General features: G+C 40.6%; 1 protein-coding gene across 4 annotated transcripts in view; it reads left to right on the top strand.

Annotated features, from left to right (window-relative positions):
* Nucleotides 1-20,653, top strand: part of KIF2A (kinesin family member 2A) — an 86,476-nt gene that overhangs the window by 22,433 nt on the left and 43,390 nt on the right. For 2 of the 4 annotated variants that reach the window (XM_088469378.1, XM_088469381.1), the window contains exons 3-9: nucleotides 11,000-11,119; nucleotides 12,720-12,777; nucleotides 13,238-13,303; nucleotides 15,510-15,610; nucleotides 16,810-16,905; nucleotides 17,228-17,282; nucleotides 19,115-19,277. In XM_088469378.1, coding sequence (XP_088325504.1) covers nucleotides 11,000-11,119; nucleotides 12,720-12,777; nucleotides 13,238-13,303; nucleotides 15,510-15,610; nucleotides 16,810-16,905; nucleotides 17,228-17,282; nucleotides 19,115-19,277 — 659 coding nt within the window. Of the gene's footprint in view, nucleotides 1-10,999; nucleotides 11,120-12,719; nucleotides 12,778-13,237; nucleotides 13,361-15,509; nucleotides 15,611-16,809; nucleotides 16,906-17,227; nucleotides 17,283-19,114; nucleotides 19,278-20,653 lie in introns of all 4 variants that reach the window. The other 2 variants (XM_088469380.1, XM_088469377.1) reach the window with 1 other exon arrangement.

Raw genomic sequence — 20,653 nt, 5'->3', positions numbered from 1 at the left:
GATTCTTTAGATAATTAAGCGTGATTAGTTTGGTAAAACTGATACTTTATTTATGCTTTCTAATTTGGTCAGTGTTGTATTGTGGCTTATGGTTTTCCTCTCTCTTCTCACATCATTCACATGTGATAGAGATGTATCGGATTTTATACCCTACTATTGGGCAGTGGTCAGTGTCTTTGCTTTATACCCAGTAACTGGTCTCACTTGCTCACATCCCCTGGCAAACCCACCTGGCCTGAAGAGCAGGAGAATTAGGGGTTGATGTATGTCTGTGTACTTGGCCCCTATCAAACTCTTCATAGTATTTTTCCCATCACAACATCCACTACTTCTGTTTGCCTAGGGCTGCCTCTACTGTATGGCTAATCTTCTGCCACATACCCCTCCTGCCACACGTAATAATGAATCAACAAACAGCAATCGAAAGCACTATCTCAAATTGTGGCCTATTCATGAGAGATCTGTCTCTTTGCTTGTCACTTGTACTCCTCTTCTGGGGCATTTCTTGTCACTGTCAAACAGTAATCCGCAATCATAGACGTGTTCCACCCACCATGATGTCTTCCTTCGATTGCTGACATGTCTTGGTGGTCACTCACTGCACTGCGATGGTCAGGGAAGAAATTCAGGTGAGAATCCAAAAAGTGGATTTGGAGCGACATGTGGCCTAATTGATACTTTTCTAGAAGGTTATTCATAATCTCAACATAGTTTCCAGCTCTTCTGTTACCCAAGAAGCCATACACCTTTTAAAGGCTTTCTCTGCTTTCTCATTAACCTGGAGGACTCAAGAAGTTGACAAATTTGCAGACCAACAAAGATCCCTTAACTTTAGCATCACACAGAAGTGGAAACTTTTTGCTCAGGCACTTAAGAGCTTCTCCATCTTTGTTCATCCCCTTTACAAAGTTCTTCATAAGTTCTAGTTTGATGTCTAAAGGGGGCAGAAGAGTTTTGCTTTGATCAACCAGAGGACTGTGTGCACATTTTTCCCATGGCCCACAATGACTCGGCAGTCCTGTATTTAGGTTTGCCAACCTAGATGATAAAATTCCCTAATATTTAACAAAATACCCCTACATCATCAAAAATGGTCTATATCTCTGTTCCAAGATATAAACTATGAGTTTTAAATGTCATATTCACTCTACGCATGCTGAAATCAGTTGGAAGGAACTATTTTCGCGTCTGGAAACATTTTCACTGTTGCACAGTGTAATATAATTGTTGTCATAGGAGCATTATGAGTTTTGTGTTTCCTCTGTGTATTTGTTTCAGGCATTTATCAAGACTGTGTTATTGGATGTATTTAATTTTCTGAGGTCTTTAGCAGAAGGAAAGGCTCATAACTTATAATTAAAAATGTCATGTGGCCAGTAGTTACAGTATGTTATTGGGTATATTCTCAACTTTCCTGTCACATTTAAGTTCTAGATCAGTAACAAAAATGTGGGTGTAGCCTGACTAACGACTGGAGCAATTACAAACTAGCCTAGCTCTCTGCATAAGCCAAGTAAAATACATTGAACTGGGATTTAACAAGAAAAACGGCAGCATCAAAGCCCACCATCATTGAGAAGGGCACCCTAGGCAGCAGGCCCAATTTGTGTTTTAACCCCTTAAAATTGAGACTTTAGCTTTTTCACCAGGCCTCCTAAACTGTTTTAACTTTTCCATCTGATCTTCGTCCACCCGGTGCATTTGTGGCCAGGAACCCAAGCCAGGCCACAGTCAAACTTCATGCTGCAGGGCCATCAAGGTGATATGTCGGTTCTATGCGCCTATTGAGGACTGAATTCATATTTATATAGTTTGGCATATTCTGTTGAGCTTTACAATTGCGAATGTAGGGCCTGATTCAGAGCCGAACGCTCTGACCAGAGCGCTCGCTCTGAATCAGTGCCCTCCTACCTTAAAATGGAGCGGCCTCCTGGTCGCTCGCATAGCTGTGGGTGACCATCGGGCTTGCGACGAGACCCTTGTGGTAGGGTCTCGTTGCCGCAAGCCCTGGAGTGATTTTGGCTCTATCAGAGCCAAAATCACTCCCACTGACATCTAGTGATGTCAGTGGGGCCGGACTCAGACGGTAGGCGTTCCCATGGGAACGCCTCCGTCTGGCAATCACGCCCCCAGCACGCCCACTAAAGGGGGCGTGCTGTCAGTCACCATCGACAGCACGCCCCCTTTAGTGCGAGACCCATAACGACGGCTTGGCCGTCGTTATTCGGATCTCGCGCATGCGCACGACGGAGCTCCCTCCGTCATGCGCATTGGGGGAACATCGACCCGCTTGCGAGCGTCCTGCGCTCGCGAGCGGGTCTGAATGACCCCCGTAATGTCATGCAAAGTATGTTTATATTCGTACATTTTGATACCTGTTACAGTTAACTCTTTGTTGCTGCAACTACCAGACACTGTTCCGGTGCCACAGCGAAGTCCTGGCGCTGATGGCTGGAACTAGGGAAATATTGTTTTAAAAGTAATGTTTTAATGCATTTTAACTAGGGATGTGCAGGCTCGGATAGGTTCGAGTTTGCACGTGGAGTTCGGATTTTTCCCTCCAAAAAAACGGAACTCAGAACGAGGCAAAACGTCATCTTACATGGACGAACATCATCATTCCTGTCCAGGAATGATGATGTTCGTCCATGTAAGATGACGTTTTGCCTCGTTCTGAGTTCCGTTTTTTTGGAGGGAAAAATCCGAACTCCACGTGCAAACTCGAACCTATCCGAGCCTGCACATCCCTAATTTTAACGTGTAACATTTGGCACTGCTTGTGCTTATAGAGTTAATGTCCAGTGCTTCAGCACCAAAGCAGATATAGTTCCGCTACTTTGTGCAGTTATAGAAATGTATAAACTTATTTTTGGGATAGTGTATTGACTGGCAAAGTATCCTATTAGGGGAAGCCTATTGTGTCATACAGACATAGCTACTAGCATGTTAATTCAGCATTTTATTGTCTTATCATATTCCTGTATTTTGGAGTTTTCTCTGTTGTCTTTAACACAGAACTGTATCTTCTTTATGTAATTCCTTGCTGTTTAATCTTATTAAATGTGGTGTTTTATCATAGATGCATAACAGGGGATCATCCTGCCTTTTCTGCATTCAAAAGATGAACGCAATTGATAGGTTTATGTCAGTTGAGTTTAAATCTAGTTTCTCAATGTCAGTATGTGATACAGTATCCGTATTAATTGACATGCAATGTTTTTGAACTAATCATAATTACTTTAAAGTGGTAGGGAGCTGGTTTACCCCTTGCTAACGTGTGCTGAAATTGTATCAAAAAGGGCAGTAGAGCCTATGAAGTGTGTATGCCGTTGAACATCTTGATTGATGTTGTCACAATATCAGGTGAAGGGACGCTGTTTCCTGGCGTAAACGGTAGCACTTCTCTTTGAGAATCCTATTATAATAGCACACCAGTTTAGGGCCATGGTGCAAGTATCCTAGTCTTAATACACAGCACATAATAAACAAAACGTAAAAATATTATCCTGGCATCAACTACATAAGCCTCTCCCTCTCCCCTAATGTCCAACTCATACAAAACAGCATTTACATACAGCATTGACATAAAGCCGGCAGGTGCTGTGGGAAGCCTGCGGGTGTCACGTGAGGCCCGGCGAGTGCTGATTGGGGTGGGGTGTGTCAGAAGGGTCTCGCGGAAGCCCGGTGTGAGCTGCGGGGGAGCCCAGCATGTGTGGCCACGCCCATGCCGCTAGCCATTGGCCATTGACAGTAGTGACATAATGACGTCACGTCATGACGTCACAGCTGCCGTGAAATATTGCAGTTTTTGGAACATTTCGGTTTTTAGAATATACGGATATGGGAGACTTAACCTGTACAGTATATATCCATGTCCCTATTGTATCATGTGAATTATTTGACTTCTTTCTACAGTATAAATCTACCTCTTGAATTTTTGAATTTTCACCCTTACCTAGGTATATATTTACTAAAGTGCTAATTTTTAGAAGAGTTGTTGCCCATAGTAACCAATCAGGTTCTAACTAATATCTTCTAGATGGTGCTAGATAAATGAAAGGTAGAATCTGATTAGGTGCTATGGGCAACATCTTCACTGCTAAATACCTGCACATTAGTAAATATACCCCCTAAAGTCTCACCCATATTGTTTTTTCTGTACACATTTTTATTTAAAAAAAATAAGATTAGATATATATATATCATATCACAGGTCCCCATTTATATCATACCTATACCGCCGCGCGTCTAGTCCCACATGGAGCGCATCCCAGAAGTAAAAACCGCTTCCTGTCATGTGACACAAGCAACACGCTACATCACAGCGCGTTGCTATGTGACCAGCTGTGCTCAATATGTATTATGATGCTATGGGTGATGCACGTGTGTTGGTGGAACATCTATCTTTTTGTATATATGGTGATTGTCCTGACAAAGGTCCTACGGGATCGAAACGTCGATCAAGATCAAATAGTATCTATTCACCCATGTGATATGTTGGAATTAAAAGAAGCAACTGGCTTTTGGTGAGTGCCCTCTGTTCTTGCTGCATAAGGACTCTTTTTGGATATATTGGGACTACGACGTTAGTCCTGGGAGGCCGCACCCCTCTGTGGGATTTATTGGGACGTGAGTGCAGGATTATTGGATGGAGATAGATATATCTATCTATTTTTTTTATTCTCTTACGAGCAGGGCCCTCTACCCTCTTGTGCTTCTCCTTTCTTCTACTTCTTACTCCCCACTAGGGCTCCTAACACTTGGTTACTTATGCTCTGTTGCTTATCTGGGTGTTATGGTCGCTAATGTAGCAATGTATATTATCCTTGACCTGTATTGTATTGGACTGTATGTCTCTGGTCAACCTATTTATTTGTGCACTTTGTGGCGCTGCGGAACACTTGTGGCGCTATATAAATACATTTGTGTGTGTGTGTAAATATATATATATATATATTTGTATATATATTTTGCAAATGGAACCCGGCACTCACCGGTCCTTTACATTCAAATTGCTCTGGTGACCTCCAACGGGGTATTGCTCCCCACAAACAGTCCAAAACTTGCAAAAAGGCGGCACTCAGAAACTTCAATATACCGTGAAGAAGGACCCTCTCCGGATTACCCCAGAGAGGTCTTTCTTCACTGTATATTGAAGTCTCTGAGTGCCGCCTTTTTGCAAGTTTTGGAATATATATATATTTTTTAAATCGTTCAGACTAGATGGGCCAAGTGGTTCTTGTCTGCCGTCAAATTCTATGTTTCTATATATATATATATATATATATATATATATATATATAATATATTATAAAGAATCAGTATCCAAAACCGGTCTCTTATCAGAAACTCTGAACTCATGTTACACATACACAAAGTCAGAAATCCACTGCACTTGCCACTCCCAGATTTGGGGTGCAAACCTGCACTTGCCATTACCAGGCCTGGGGTGCAAGTGGCTTGTGACCACATTGCTTAAATAAATAAAAACAGAAAACTCTGCACTCACCATTATTAAATCACTCCCAATAATACAGAAATAATGGGGTTTTGGTTCATGGTTTGATCGTTGCATTTATATATATATATATATATATATATATATATATATATATATATATATTTCAATACCGTGCAAAAGAAAAATCTAAATCAAATCAATATTTGGTTTTACCACCCTTTGCTATCAAAACAGCACCAATTCTTCAAGGTACAATTGCACAAATTCCGTGATTTTGTAGGATTATAGTCAGGTGTATGATTAACCAATCATACCAAACAGGTGGTGACAAGCATCATTTTCATATGTAGGTTCAAACACAATCATTAACTGAAACAGAAACAGCTGTGTTGGAGGCTTAAAACTGGGTGAGGAACAGACAAACTCTGCTACAAAGGTGAGGTTGTGAAAGACCAGTTCATGTTGCAGGTCATATACCATGGCAAGATTGAGCACAGCAACAAGACACAAGGTAGTTATACTGCATCAGCAAGGTCTCTCCCAGGCAAAGGTTTCAAAGCAGACTGGGGTTTCAAGATGTGCTGTTCAAGCTCTCTGCAGGCAACAGTGGTGGAGGTTACTTGCAAGTTTGGGGCTGCATTTCAGTGAATGGAGTTTGGGATTTGGTCAGGATTAATGGTGTCCTCAATGCTTAGAAATACAGGCAGGTACTTATCCATTATGCAATACCATCAGGGAGGCGTCTGGCTCCAAATTAATTCTGCAGCAGGACAAAGACCCCAAACATACAGCCAATGTCATTAAGGACTATCACAACATAAAGAAGAACAAGGAGTCCTGGAAGTGATATGGCCCCCACAGAGCCTTAATCTCAACATCATTGAGTCTGTCTGGGATTACATGAAGAGACAAAAGGATTTGAGCAAGCCTACATCGACGGAAGACCTGTGGTTAGTTCTCCAAGATGTTTGGAACCAACCTCCCTGCCGAGTTCCTTCAAAAACTGTGTGAAAGTGTACCTAGAAGAATAGATGCTTTTCTGAAGGCAAAGGGTGGTCACACCAAATATTGATTTTGATTTAGATTTCTCTTCTGATCATTAACTTTGCATTCTGTTAATTGATAAACACTTCTATTTTTGAAAGCATTCTTACTTTGCAGCATCTTTTGCACAGTACTGTATATTTTCACAAGATGGGATTTTTTTCCCTGTAATGTTGTAATGTACAGTCAGGTGCATAAATATTGGGACATTGACAGAATTTTCATATTTTGGCCTCTATTGACCACCACAATGGCTTTGAAATGAAACAAACAAGATGTGCTTTAACTGCAGACTTTCAGATTTAATTTGAGGGTAATTACATCCAAATCAGGTGAACGGTGTAGGAATTACAACGGTTTCTATATGTGCCTCCCACTTTTTAAGGGGCTAAAAGTAATGGGACAAACTAAACAATCCTAAATGTAACTTTCACTTTTTAATACTTTGTTGCAAATCCTTTGCAGGCAATTACAGCCTGAAGTCTGGAACGCATGGACATCACCAGATGCTGGATTTCATCCCTGGTGATGCTCTGCCAGGCCTCTACTGCAAATGTCTTCAGTTCCTGCTTGTTCTTGGGGCATTTTCCCTTCAGTTTTGTCTTCATCAAGTGAAATGCATGCTCAATCGGATTCAGGTCAGGGGATTGACTTGGCCATTGCATAACATTCCACTTTTTAGCCTTAAAAAACTCTTTGGTTGCTTTTGCAGTATGCTTCGGGTCATTGTCCATCTGCACTGTGAAGCGCCGTCCAATGAGTTCTGAAGCATTTGAATGAATATGAGCATATAATATTGCCCAAAACACGTCAGAATTCATTCTGCTGCTTTTGTCAGCAGTCACGTCATCAATAAATACAAAGGGAACCAGTTCCATTGGCAGCCATACATGCCCACGCCATGACACTACCACCACCATGCTTCACTGATGAGGTGGTATGTTTTGGATCATGAGCAGTTCCTTTCCTTCTCTATACTCTTCTCTTCCCATCACTCTGGTACAAGTTGATCTTTGTCTCATCTGTCCATAGGATGTTGTTCCAGAACTGTAATGGCTTTTTTAGATGTTGTTTGGCAAACTCTAATCTGGTCTTCCTGTTTTTGTGGCTCACCAATGGTTTACATCTTGTGATGAACCCTCTGTATCCACTCTTGTGAAGTCTTCTCTTGATTGTTGACTTTGACATATATACACCTACCTCCTGGAGAGTGTTCTTGATTTGGCCAACTGTTGTGAAGGGGTTTTTCTTCACCAGGGAAATAATTATTCTGTCATCCACCACAGTTGTTTTCCGTGGTCTTCCGTGTCTTTTGGTGTTGCTGAGCTCTCCGGTGTGTTCTTTCTTTTTAAGAATGTTCCAAACAGTTGATTTGGCCACACCTAATGTTTTTGCTATCTCTCTGATGGGTTTGTTTTGATTTTTCAGCCTAATGATGGCTTGCTTCACTGATAGTGACAGCTCTTTGGATCTCATATTGAGAGTCGACAGCAACTGATTCTAAATGCAAATGTCACACCTAGAATAACTCCAGACCTTTTACCTGCTTAATTAATAATGAAATAACAAGGGAATAGCCCACACCTGTCCATGAAATAGCTTTTGAGTTCATAGTCCCATTACTTTTGGTCCCTTAAAAAGTGGGAGGCACATATAGAAACCATTGTAATTCCTACACCGTTCACCTGATTTGGATGTAATTACCCTCAAATGAAATCTGAAAGTCTGCAGTTAAAGCACATCTTGTTTGTTTCATTTCAAAGCCATTGTGGTGGTGAATAGAGGCCAAAATATGAACATTCTGTCAATGTCCCAATGTCTATGCACCTGACTGTATATACCTCCTTGAACTGTTAACCCATAAACTGATATTACTCCCCCACCCCCTCCCAGTATAGTAGTATTCCTTCCTCAACAGTTTTACTTCCTACATCTCCTTTGTGTGATTAGTGATTACTCATATCCTGTATAACAAATAACCACAATAGTCAAAATAGATACAAATTGTTTTGGCAAAGGAAGTGGACATTTGTGTTTGAAAGAAAACAGTTTGTTGTTTGATTTGTTTTCAGATTTATGTTTTATGTTATAAACACATGACACAAGACTGCATGAAATAAGTAGTAGCTTGCTCAGTGTTTAATGAATAGTGGTAATTTCCATGTGCTTTGTTTAGAGATCGCCTCTGAGTACTAAATAACAGGTTTGTCCAGGGAGATTTTCCTGTCCTCATACACCATTGCTGCCATTCTCTGCCCGCCAGGACCAGTGATACTCGGCTTGTGCCAAGTGTCTATTTTGCGTTTTTTTTTTTTTTCCCCCCTGAAAATGTCTTTGTCGCAATCGAATGTGAGAAACCACTTCACAAGACTGCACTGATTAATGGATAGGTGACTTGTGTATCTGTGCCTGAATCCATATACGAAGTGCCACGATGCAGGTTTTCTCCACACTAAGGTCCATCGTGCAGATCTACAAGTGTCGCATTTCAAATTCATTAGTGCAAAGCAGTTTGTCACTTCCAATTGCGACGAAGACACATTTTCAAGCGCAAAAGCTCTCTCATACCTGTTGTCTTGCGCTGCATGGTGTTTTTAGGCTTGGTGTTTAAGGACATATCTGTAGAAACTGTAAAATAGATATTATAACATAATGCTAGTCGTAGGTGTGATGATAGAGAGGTTTCTCCCAAACTTTTTTCTAAATGTTTTTGTTGTGTTTTGATAGCATACTTTTAACTGTCGACATCTATGTTGACACCTGCAAAATATCACCCTTGTCATAATGTCGACGTTTCCGTTAGGGTTAGCATTATGTTCCTTTTAGGGATAGAATTACATAAATACATGGTAACCATTTAAATGGGTCTTGACATGGTCAATGTCCTAATGAATGTCGACATTGTGAACGTCATCATAAAATGAAAAGGGTTTGTTATATTATTTCTGTATTTCTTAGAGCACATTTCTGGCCCTTACAAGTAGTAGTATGGTCAAAATATATGAATAAGTAATTTGAATAGACCAGTATAGAGTAAAAGAGCAAAGGTGCATACACACGTAACGATTTTTGGAACGATTTGTTGATAACGACGTCATTATCGTTAAATCGTTTAAAAAATCGTTCAGCTTATGAGTTATAGCGATGAACAATAATCACAAATGCGCACTCCCTTTTGTAGTTATCGTTCATCGTCCATTTCAGACTGTCCAACGTGACGATTTTCATTAAGAGAAGGAACATTATTCGTTCATCGTTCAGAAAAATCGTTCATTACACTACAAAAAATCGTTCACTTTTTCAAGGGAAAATCTGACAGAAAATCGTTCGTTACAAAATCGTTGTGTGTGTATGCGCCTTAAGGCTGTCTGGTATGGAGTCAGATGAGTGAACATCACATTTTGTATTTTGAGCCACCTGCAAATAGGTGACACATGCTGCTGACTTGTGCACAGATCTGTGTGTGCATAGGTCACCTTCCTCCACTGTCAGTGAGTTTCCATTATAATCTCGACTTCACCATAGCCTAGCTATTCTCACTGCCAGAGCTGGAAGTACTAAGCCTAGGTGTGGTCTGCATAGAGGCTGCTCAGAGGACACAAGAGCAGATGTGGTTTAATAGTCCTGCAGATGTGAAAGCTGGTTTAGTAAATCACAGTCAGGTTCTGCTGATCTTGCTGCTAAACCAGAGGACGTCTTTACTGGCAGGCAGGGTGTCATTGCACTGTAGCTTTATGTAATTCAGTCAATGTTTTGACAGCTTGGCATTTAAACTTGTTCCATACTTGAAACAAAATCGTTATCTCAATTTTGTGCATTTTAATAATAAATTAATTTTTGTTTAATGAAGGGAGACTTCTGCTATGTTACTGGAATAGTCTTGATTAATAGGTTTTAGGTCTTGTCATTATAATAATTGGTGATTTGTAAGCAGGACGTTGGATGACTTCTTGCAGTAGTAAAACAATATTCAGCCATATAGGGCTCAATTCAATTCAGCACAACGCTGAATAACCCTGGGAGGGAGCTCTCGGAGCTATTCAATTCACCGCTCTGATTGGTCCGACAGTTGATGGTTTAGTCGGAGTGCGCCGGTTATCGTGACTCAACATAGGTGTATAGTTGCGAGAACCGGCATTCTCAGACTAAAGTGCCGGCCACCCGGCGCTAATGAACAGGAAAGCAGCATCATGGTCGGCACTTTGACGGTTTTCTCTTCACACCCTCAGAGGGCTGCGAGGAGAAACCCTTTAGTCCGACCAAACAGTGCGGTGGATTGAATAGCTCCGGGGCTATTCAGCATCGTGCTGAATTGAATCGAGCCCAGCAAAGGTACAGCCTGCTGCTTTTATGAATGTACAGTAGTATTTAGCTCCTCTATAAGTGAGCGTATTGTACACATTGAGGTGTATGGAAAATGTTTGACTCTCGCTTGTGTGGTGGAATTGTTTATTTTCCTTAACTAAACATATTTTTTTTTTATTATATTTCAAGATTGATTTGGAAAGTATATTTTCACTTAATCCTGACCTGGCTCCTGATGAAGAAATCGAACCGGGCCCTGAAATGCCTCCTCCCCCTACTCCTACAACCAAAGTGAACAAGGTTGTGAAGGTTAGTTGTGTTTGTCTGTATAGTGAAAGTCCCATTTCATCTTGCTGTGTGTAGCAGAGGTGAATCTGTTTGTCCATGCATAGAGTAATGTGCAGCCTAGCAGACAGCTGCTCTGCATCTGGGTAATCCCAGCTCATAATGTCACCTGGGAATCCCTGTAGGAATTGCAGCCAATCTGGCGGCAGCAGCTTATAGATCAGCTCCAGTTGTTACTAATAGTAAAAGAAATAAAATGGGTTTGAAATATGAAGCGTGTTTTTATACCTCATTTACAGCAATGTCGTTCAAATGAAATTGGATGTTTTGGAGAACCTGCAACCAAAAGAAAACCATATTGATAATGAAAGTTCAATATAAAACTGAATGAATAAAATAAATTAAATCATTTAAACACTGAACAGCCAGAGTGCCCGAAGCACAAATGCGTGATACGGCGCACCCCCCAGTGTGCCAGGGAGGAGGCATATCTAGTATGTGGGGTTAAATTAAAGGGAAATAAAAATAAACAGATGGGGAGTATGAAATTGGGGCATGGAGTGCTAGGTATATATTCCAGATCCACTAATAAAATCCTGTTTTGTGTATTTGCAATAAAAATACACCTAACCTATATGGTGTTTTCTCAGCAACACCAGCCCCTTGTCACCCCAGCCCCGTCATTCCAGCCAACCCCTTGCCTAGCCCCCTCCGACTTACCTCATCCTAATCCTGCTCCTCGGTGTGGCGTGGAGAGAGACGCGGTGGGTGACCCGCGCATACTCAGAAGGCACATGTTGGTGGCCATGCCAAGACCTAGTGCCCGGTGGCTGTTGGATGACTGCAGCTGTGGCGCCCTGGCCCGGAACCGCCCTCGCTACGCCCCTGATTGCATGTACATGTATTTTATCATGGATGGTCATCTTCATTTTGTGTTAGGATTTTATTCATATTTATTTACACAAACATTATCAATATACTGTACTTTCAAGGTGTATATAGAGGAATTGGTAGTAAGTCGCAGAGTAATCATAATGATATATAGTGCAGGTCACTCATATCAGAAGGCTGTCTTTTGCCTTTTTACCAAGATTAATGTTACACACACAAGCTACATGTAATGCCAGCGCCAGTAGTCGGGGTACCCCTGTATTGTACTTTTGTTACATTAGTGATGTGAATAAGACACATTTTAAGTGGCTGGGCACTTGGCGCGGCTATGGCTGTATTTGGCGTGATTTGAGCAAAAGTATATGGGGACACATCTGTATACAAACACACATTAACCATCAATTTGTGTATGAGTTGCGGCAGAAAGTTAATGTAAATGAGCTGTACGGTATTTTATCACTTTCATGTTTCATATGTGAAAATTTACATGTTTCAGTTCATTTGTCCTATCATGGGCAAATCCACTTAAAATGTAATGTTTACCCCTCTCCTTCCCCTATTATCCTATCCATGGGGGTTCCTGCCAGACACCCCACAGTTAAGTTGAAGTGGAGTTATGAGCTTTGTGTGGCAGACTGGAGGCATCAGTGGTGGGGGTGATAACTGCAGGCTAGCGTGCCTCTTTCCTCTGGTTTGCTCTATTGGAAAGCATTTTTGTGTTTTACCTTTATAGAACCGGCGCACTGTAGCTCCTGCTAAGAATGAAACTCCTGCAAGGGACAATAATAAAGGTAAGGATTGCTGATCTTTGTTGTACAGAGACCAGCCGTGCTCCATTCTCTGCAACTGGATCTTCCATTCACTTTTACTGCTTTGTTATGAGGGGGTGAATCAGCATTTCTCCTGTAACTCGTTCTTTTATAGCTATGTATTTGGAGTTTTATTTGCTGCTGTAATCCATTATGGATTTTAATTAAGGACTTAGCAATACTCGTATCTGTTTACATTGGATGTATAGTTGTACTAGAAAATGAGTTTCTTTAACAAACAATTGTTTACAGTGATAATAATTTTTCACTATAATGTTCATAGTTAGCAATACAGGTATATGTAATACAACAGTATGTACTCTGCAATGCAGGCTCTAATCTGCCAAGTGTGTATGCGATTGGCCTCACAGGTCCTGTGTTACAGGCTGCGATTTTAGTCTGCGTTGCACTGTTGGTCTAATCATTTCCCCTTTCCTTGCAGCAGTGGGTTCAGCCCGGCAACGGCCAAGCCAGCCTCCAGAACAGCCGGCCTCTGCACAGCAGAATGGTAGTGTTTCAGATATATCTCCAGATCAGCCTGGAAAAAAGGACTTTGGCCCTCCTTGTATGTAACATATGTTTAGGATTGCTTCATATTCTATGTGCACATTCACAATTCCACATTATTATTAGATGTCATGACCATCCACCTCTACAGTCTTACATAGTGGTCACTGAGGCATCTGTAGCTTTTCATTTCTAAGAGTGAGCCCCATTACCCATTCTTACAGGAACATTGTAGCCGTTCGCTGTCTGCATTAAGCTAATTTATTTGCATGTATAAAAGGGGTGTTGTGGCAGCTCTGGATGTACCTTGCATGTTATCTGTATAGCCATCCGATATTTGGTAAATGGGCTGCTTGACTTCCTCACCTAGAGGGGGAATTCAGCTCAAAGTAATGGACATTACTACATCTACATTGCAAATTTTGCTTTGCATCCCCATTGAGGTGTGCATTGAAATGTGCGATGCCGGGATGACTGTAATTGGCCAATATATATGCACTGCAGCACATCATGCTGAATTGAGTTCCCCTAATAAAGTGTAATGTTGTGTTTTCCTCGCATTTCACTTTTAATAGCATGTTTCTTTATGCTTTTATTCAATGTGTGATTCCTACTACTGTTCCAAAACTTAAGTTGGTGCTTGGCAGCTAATGGCCTTTAAAGTTGTCACATGCAGGTTAGACATCAGAATGGATGTCTACATAGCATCTTAGCCAGCTTTAGGTTACTATAGTTTTGAGCAGCATAAACCTTTTATGCTGATAGTTTGATGTTATGACATCATTGTGAGAATAGAGGCCAAAAAAACCATAGCATTAGATCATTTACATGAGCTCAGAGTTTCTGATAAGAGACCAGTTTTAGATACTGACAGATAAGAACCACTTGGCCCATCTAGTCTGCCCCCATTTAAATATATATATATATATACACACACACACATTATTTCTGCCTTATTTCCTTGAGTAACAATGTTTAGTGTTGATATTTCTGCTTGTACAATATTATATCATTATTTTATTTATTGATAGAGCACAATACAGCATATACTTATAAGTAATACAACTGTATTAAAGTTACGATTAAATAGTTGATATTGGTAAAATGCATCTTACGCGAGCTATAAGTGCTTACATTTAGCTATGATAACGTTATACTAACTGTAGCAATTTAACACCATTCTGCTGTTTTGCCTGGGTTGTTCTGACCTGCGTGTAGAACTTTCTACCTGGTGTCGCCATAGCGTAATCAGTTGTTGGAACTTCTGAAAACCAGGATGTTATATCAGGTCTCTCGTTAAGGAAAGTATTAAGGGATCACCGTGCAAAAATATTTAAAAATAAAGTTTAAAATGTAGGATGTATTTGAAATTCAAAAAAGAAAAACAAAAATGGTGCATTGCAATAGTAATAAGCCTAATCCTTCAAACAGGACAGTGTATATCACACATGAAGAGGTTGTGTAGCTTTGTCTGTAATACCTCTTTTCTACCAAAAACCCAGGTCCGACCTGGGTTTTTGGACATGGTTCCAACCCTGGTCAGACCCAGGTCAGACCCATTTACACTGCACCTTTGATCTGGGTTACTCCCAGGTCAGCCCTGTTCACACTGAACTCAGGTCTGCCCTGCTAAACCTGTGAGGTCATAAAAAGTGGGAGGTGAATGCTCCACAACCACCAATCCGCTCATTTTAGGCATGATCCAGATCAGATAACCTGGGTTGCACCGTTTACACTGCACCATTACCTGGGGCCATCCTGGGTCCAACCCTGGTAGCTACCTGAGTTGGATTGCAGGGTCACTTGACCCAGGTTATTTTTCAGGGACTCTTTTACACTGAGCTGCGACCCGGGTAGACCCAGCAAAAACCCAGGTTTTTGCTCTGGTGTAAAAGGGGTATAAGATGGATCAATCAGGGCTCCTGCTTTTCTGTTAATCACTCTCTCTATTACAGGGAAGACTGTTATTCTAGCGTTTCATTGCATTCTTATCCTCCTATCTGTACTTTGTTTTTCTCCTTTGCGTAATGGTGCTATAGTAATTTTTCTTCTGTTATGGTAATTTTCCAAAGGATGTGTATCCATCCGTATAGTGTTTTGCAAATTGCTCATTGTAAATGCTGCTGGTTTCTGGTGCATCACACCTGAGGGTAATGTGATTAGATTTTTCTGACATCAGCCAATTTTTTTCTTCCCCCCCACATAAGCTCGGAGAAAATCTAACTGTGTGAAAGAAGTAGAAAAGTTGCAGGAGAAGCGGGAGAGAAGGCGGCTACAACAGCAAGAACTGCGAGAGAAGAGAGCGCTGGTGTGTAGTCTAATCTTTCTCATAGTAGCCGCACTGTGGGCATGTTCATGTGTCATGTGACTTAGTTATTTTACAGAGGACCTGCCACCAATTTGGAATTGCTTCGGATTCTCCTCGCAGTACCTTGTGTACTATTCATTTATAAAGGGAAGAAACCTCCGGTGTCGGTTAAGTTGCATTATGTACTAAGGGTTTGCCAGGCTTCCTTCATACATCATGTCTCCTCTGTATTACCTATGCCTTAGTGAAGTAGATCTGTACTCCACTACAGATCACACATTCAGAGCCTTAGATTGGATATATCTGTATACCGTATCTATATAGCTATATCTCTATCACAACTTTATCTCAAATATTTTGAGTTCCAATAAGCACCTGACACATACACGGAATGTGCGAAAGCTTGTGGATGTCCTGGATGGTCCTTGACACTTAAACTTCAGGTATCAGCCACAATCAAATCCTAATTCTTTCACCTGAGGAACATTGCCAGAAGCAAGCATTCCCTCAGAAGATCTGCCTAAAGTCATACATGCATTTGTATCACCACGCTCAGACTACTGCAGTGCCCTCTACCTGGGTCTTCCAGCAAATTTGCAACGCTTGCAGCTGGTACAAAAGGCAGCTGCCAGGCTGTTAACCAACCAGCCCCGTTCCATCCACATAACACCCAAGATGAAGAATCTATTTCAAGATTGACTTACTGACTTTCAAAGCCCTACATAACCAGGTCCAAGGATGCAGCTGCCCCACTCTCTTACTGCAATCTGTAGATGGACTATTAGCAGTACCTAGAATCTCCTGATTTCACCTGGGGGTTAACTTTGTGGCTCCGACTCTATGGAACTCGCTTTCCCGCTTAGTTCGAGAGACCTCCACACTATAATCCTTCAAAAAACAGACTCAAGACTATCAGTTTACTCAGCATTTCACTAATGCAATACAACCCACATGCTTAGTTCTCTTTTCAGTTAATCTTTTTTTGTAGCTTGTGTTCTTAAATGCTAATGTAATGCACTTTGAGTCCTATTGGTAGAAAAGTGTTATAGTAATAACATTATTACATTTGTCTGCTACTACTAGCTTTCATACTTAGGGCAACTTGTCTTTCAGACTTTAATTTTCATAAAACACATGTAATTTGAACTTCATGTACCCATGCATTTATTTTACTGTTATTTTACGTTGTTTCTTTATAGGATGTTGATGCCACATTCCCAAACTATGAAATTATGTGTATGATAAAAGATTTCAGGGGAAGTTTGGATTACCGGCCTTTAACCACAGCTGACCCCGTAAGTTAAATCTCCCCAGTGGAAGTCTATGCCCGAGTCTTATTTATGCTTTATTTACAAATTTACTTTTGTTCTATACCTGTATATAGTTTTATTTAGAATAGTAGTTTTTATGAGTGTTACTCCAAAATAAATAGTTTTAAATTGCATTTTTGCAGATTTTTTTGGAGTTATTTGTTAAGTTAAATGTTTTGTTCATCTGAAAGATATTTTATCGTAGGTTTTTGCACTTTAAATTTAAACTTTCAACTTAACTTTGAAGATGTTAAAATGTTTTTTGTACTGTGGGAACTGCAAATGTCATACCTTTTGTTTACTACAGATTGATGAGCATCGGATATGTGTGTGTGTTAGAAAACGTCCACTAAATAAGAAAGGTAATGACCATTGTAAATTAGATTCATTATTAGTTTGATATGGACTCTTAACGACGTCATTCTGCATCCTATTAGAATCGGCTTTATTTTTCCTTTTCCTGTGTAAATGTTCTGCTGAGATGGCAGCCGTGCAGTGTGTCCTGTAATTCCGCCTCTAGAACCCTGCTGCCTGCATTTGTTCTCTGCTGTTCATGGGAACTATATTTTATCTGGATTGCTAACAACATTTTGAATGCAGGAATTTCACATATATGCTGCCATGGACGCCCAGTGAGGTCATTGTGACTGTTTCCTCTGTAAGGAGCTGGTCAGTGTCATGCTGGAGAGAAGTGATCCAGGTCTCCACTCGGCAGCTATAGATCACTGGTAATTGCGATCTAACACTGCTTACAGGAGAAATGGATCAGGTCCATTATTAATGTAAAATGTTTTTAAAGAATAAAATAATGGTTCTTGCCTCCTTATCCATTTTAAAATTGTGTGGAGGCACTGCACAGTGGTATGCAAATTAATTGGGTCCTGTGCTACTCTGCTAGCATGTGGTGTCTTTTTTTGGGGGGCTGAAAATGCGTCTAAGTGGCAATGCAATGCCCCTAGTACGCACCAGCAGACTGCACTGATTTATTTGATATGTGACACTTGTATCTCTGTGTGCATCTGAGTCTGTATATGAAGCACAACGGACCTCGGAATGAAGAAAGCTGAGGCTGCTACATTGTATCACTTTGTATACAGATTCAGAGACTCAATCACACAACTTTTCAAGTGTCGCTTATCAAATTAATCAGCACAGTCTGCTGGTGCGTCTGTCACATCAAATTGTGACTTAGATGCATTTTCACTAATAAAAATGATGCAAAAAAAATGTCTGGCGCTAGCAGAGTCTCACGGGACCTGGCGCGCCGAGGGGGGGCTTTTTAGCACGACTGCAACACAGATGTGTAAGAACACATCTGTTTGTCAAGCTGTGATTATTGTTGGTAGCATTGCTGTGAGTTCATAATGTTAGTGGGTTATATAGCTGGTAACTCCTGACTTCTCTCATATGCGTGACCCATGTCACATGATGTGACCCTATTCATGGTCTGTAATTGCATCATATCTTATTTACTGCTAACTTGCGTGTCAGCCAATATGCAGTTACACATTGAACTGTGCTCTCCCAAGTTAACCTGATGGTAAAGGAGACCTCATTATGATGCGTGGTAACACAGGGCTTGCAGGCACCAATGTCTCCGATTTACTTACCTGTTCTGAAAGTGGTGCAAGAACAAAAAAAAACATTCATTAATCACAGGCCTAAAAGCATTGAAAAATAATACTGCCCTCTGGATTTCAATTAATATTTTTCAGAGTGTCATTTTGCTCTAATCAATTACAATACTTCTGAATTTTATTTTACAAATTGTGACTAAATGTAGTGATACAAATCCTTTATTGTACATCTTTCAGCCACAAGTAGATGTTTTGCCAAGTGTGGTCCTATGTTTGAGATAGTAGTCTTCGTTACATGCAAGATAATTCTGTCTAAGGCTCATTCACACACACAGTGCTGGAAATAATGAAGGCGATCAGTGACCATGAGACCAGCGCCCCCTCTGATAAGACGCTGCCACTCTGCGTTCACTGCCTGCGATGGTCCCTGCCTCTGCTTTTTTCATTTTGTTTTTTATTACATGTGATTGCAATAAAGCATGGTTTTCACCATGTACAATTCAGTTAACTGGTGATCTTTGAATGAGCCTGTAATATTACAATCTGATTTGGGTTAATTTCTGTGAGTTCAAGTTTTAAAAATGTAAATTAATTTTTCTCGGTTGTTTCCTTTCCAGAAAACACCATGAAAGACCTTGATGTCATTACAATTCCCAGTAAAGATGTAGTGATGGTGCACGAACCCAAACAAAAAGTAGACCTTACAAGATTTTTAGAAAACCAAACTTTTCGTTTTGACTATGCCTTTGATGAAACCGCGCCAAATGAAATGGTCTACAGGTATGCCAGGCAAAGAATGCGTTTGCTCACAAGTTGGCCCTGTTCCCTGATGTCATCTTACGTTCTTACTAGCCAGTCTACCTTTATTTACTGTATTAGTGATAAAAATGGCCATGCGTCTTTTGCTACATAATTTATTTTTAATAATGTTTAGGTGCACTTCTTCCCATGAGTTACTGCCCTAACTGTAACCAGGCCGCTGAGTGCCGACGACGCTGGAAGTGAGAGCTGGGTGGGAGATTTTAACTCATTCATTGTAAGAATAGGGAAAGAACAGGGACTGTGACAGATCAATTCAGCAGCCGCCTTGGCTTTGTAAATGCCCCTGAACATACTAAATTTGTTTGACACTGGTTACTAGTGACCTTGCTGTTTAGTCTAATGTACTGTATTTGGTTACAATTGCACGTAATCAGCCAGTGATCTCCTGCACTGTGACATGATTAGCGTGTTACTGCTGACAACTGCATGCTGTCATTCTGGATTAAAGTAATATAATTTAGTTGTGTAATGTGTAAACTTTCAGGAAGTTCAAAGGTACAGGTGCAAAGTATTTGTGGTGACACCAATCTGCAATTTATTGTTTTTTTTTTATAACATATTTTTATTGTAAAACCGCAATAAACAATATAACATGTTGATCAGAAAATGACAAGACATCAACAGGACCACAACAGTAATGTGCAATACAATGGATCCATGAGGAACGTAACAATACAGGAATTAAAATGGTGGTTCACCTGAAGACAAGGTTTCTTCATTATACCAGGCTGTAAGTTGAACTGCAGCACGAAGCGTGTCTTTAACCTGAGGTGTTAATGTGTGAACATATGGAAGCCAGATATTAAAGAACTTCTCTGCTTCCTTGTCTTTATTAAGGGATAGTTCTAGCCAATCCATATTAAATAGGTATGTAATTCTAGGTTGTAAAAGACTGAGCGTTAAAGTGTCAGTGGATATCCATTGAGATAATATTGTTTTTTTCGCAGCTGCTGCAATCTTTGCTAGTAATAGACGGGCACCTCCAGGGGCACAGGATGACCCAGATGATGGTACAATATCCCACATAGCCCACTCGGGTGTTAGTTCAAAAGCAATTCCCAACTTGGTGGATATATAGGTGTGTACCAAGGACCAGAACCTCTGTACCTCCGCACAGTGCCACATACAATGCATTAGATCCGCATCAGGTTGACCACATTTAAAACAATTTGAGTCTGTGGAAGTACCTGTGATGAGTCTTAATTTGGGGGTGAAATAGGCACGATGCAATAATTTATACTGCATTTCCGCGTATGAAGACGAAATTAATTGCTTATTAAGTCTAACAAAAGATTTTAAAATGGTGGATAGGGGTATGGTAGGGAATGTGGAAT

The sequence above is a fragment of the Taudactylus pleione genome, unplaced genomic scaffold (genome assembly GCF_031769625.1).
Source record: "Taudactylus pleione unplaced genomic scaffold, aTauple2 ptg000092l, whole genome shotgun sequence".
In the NCBI taxonomy this organism is placed as follows: domain Eukaryota; kingdom Metazoa; phylum Chordata; class Amphibia; order Anura; family Myobatrachidae; genus Taudactylus; species Taudactylus pleione.
Note: the sequence above shows the minus strand (reverse complement) of the source record. Positions and strands in the feature narration are given on the sequence as shown.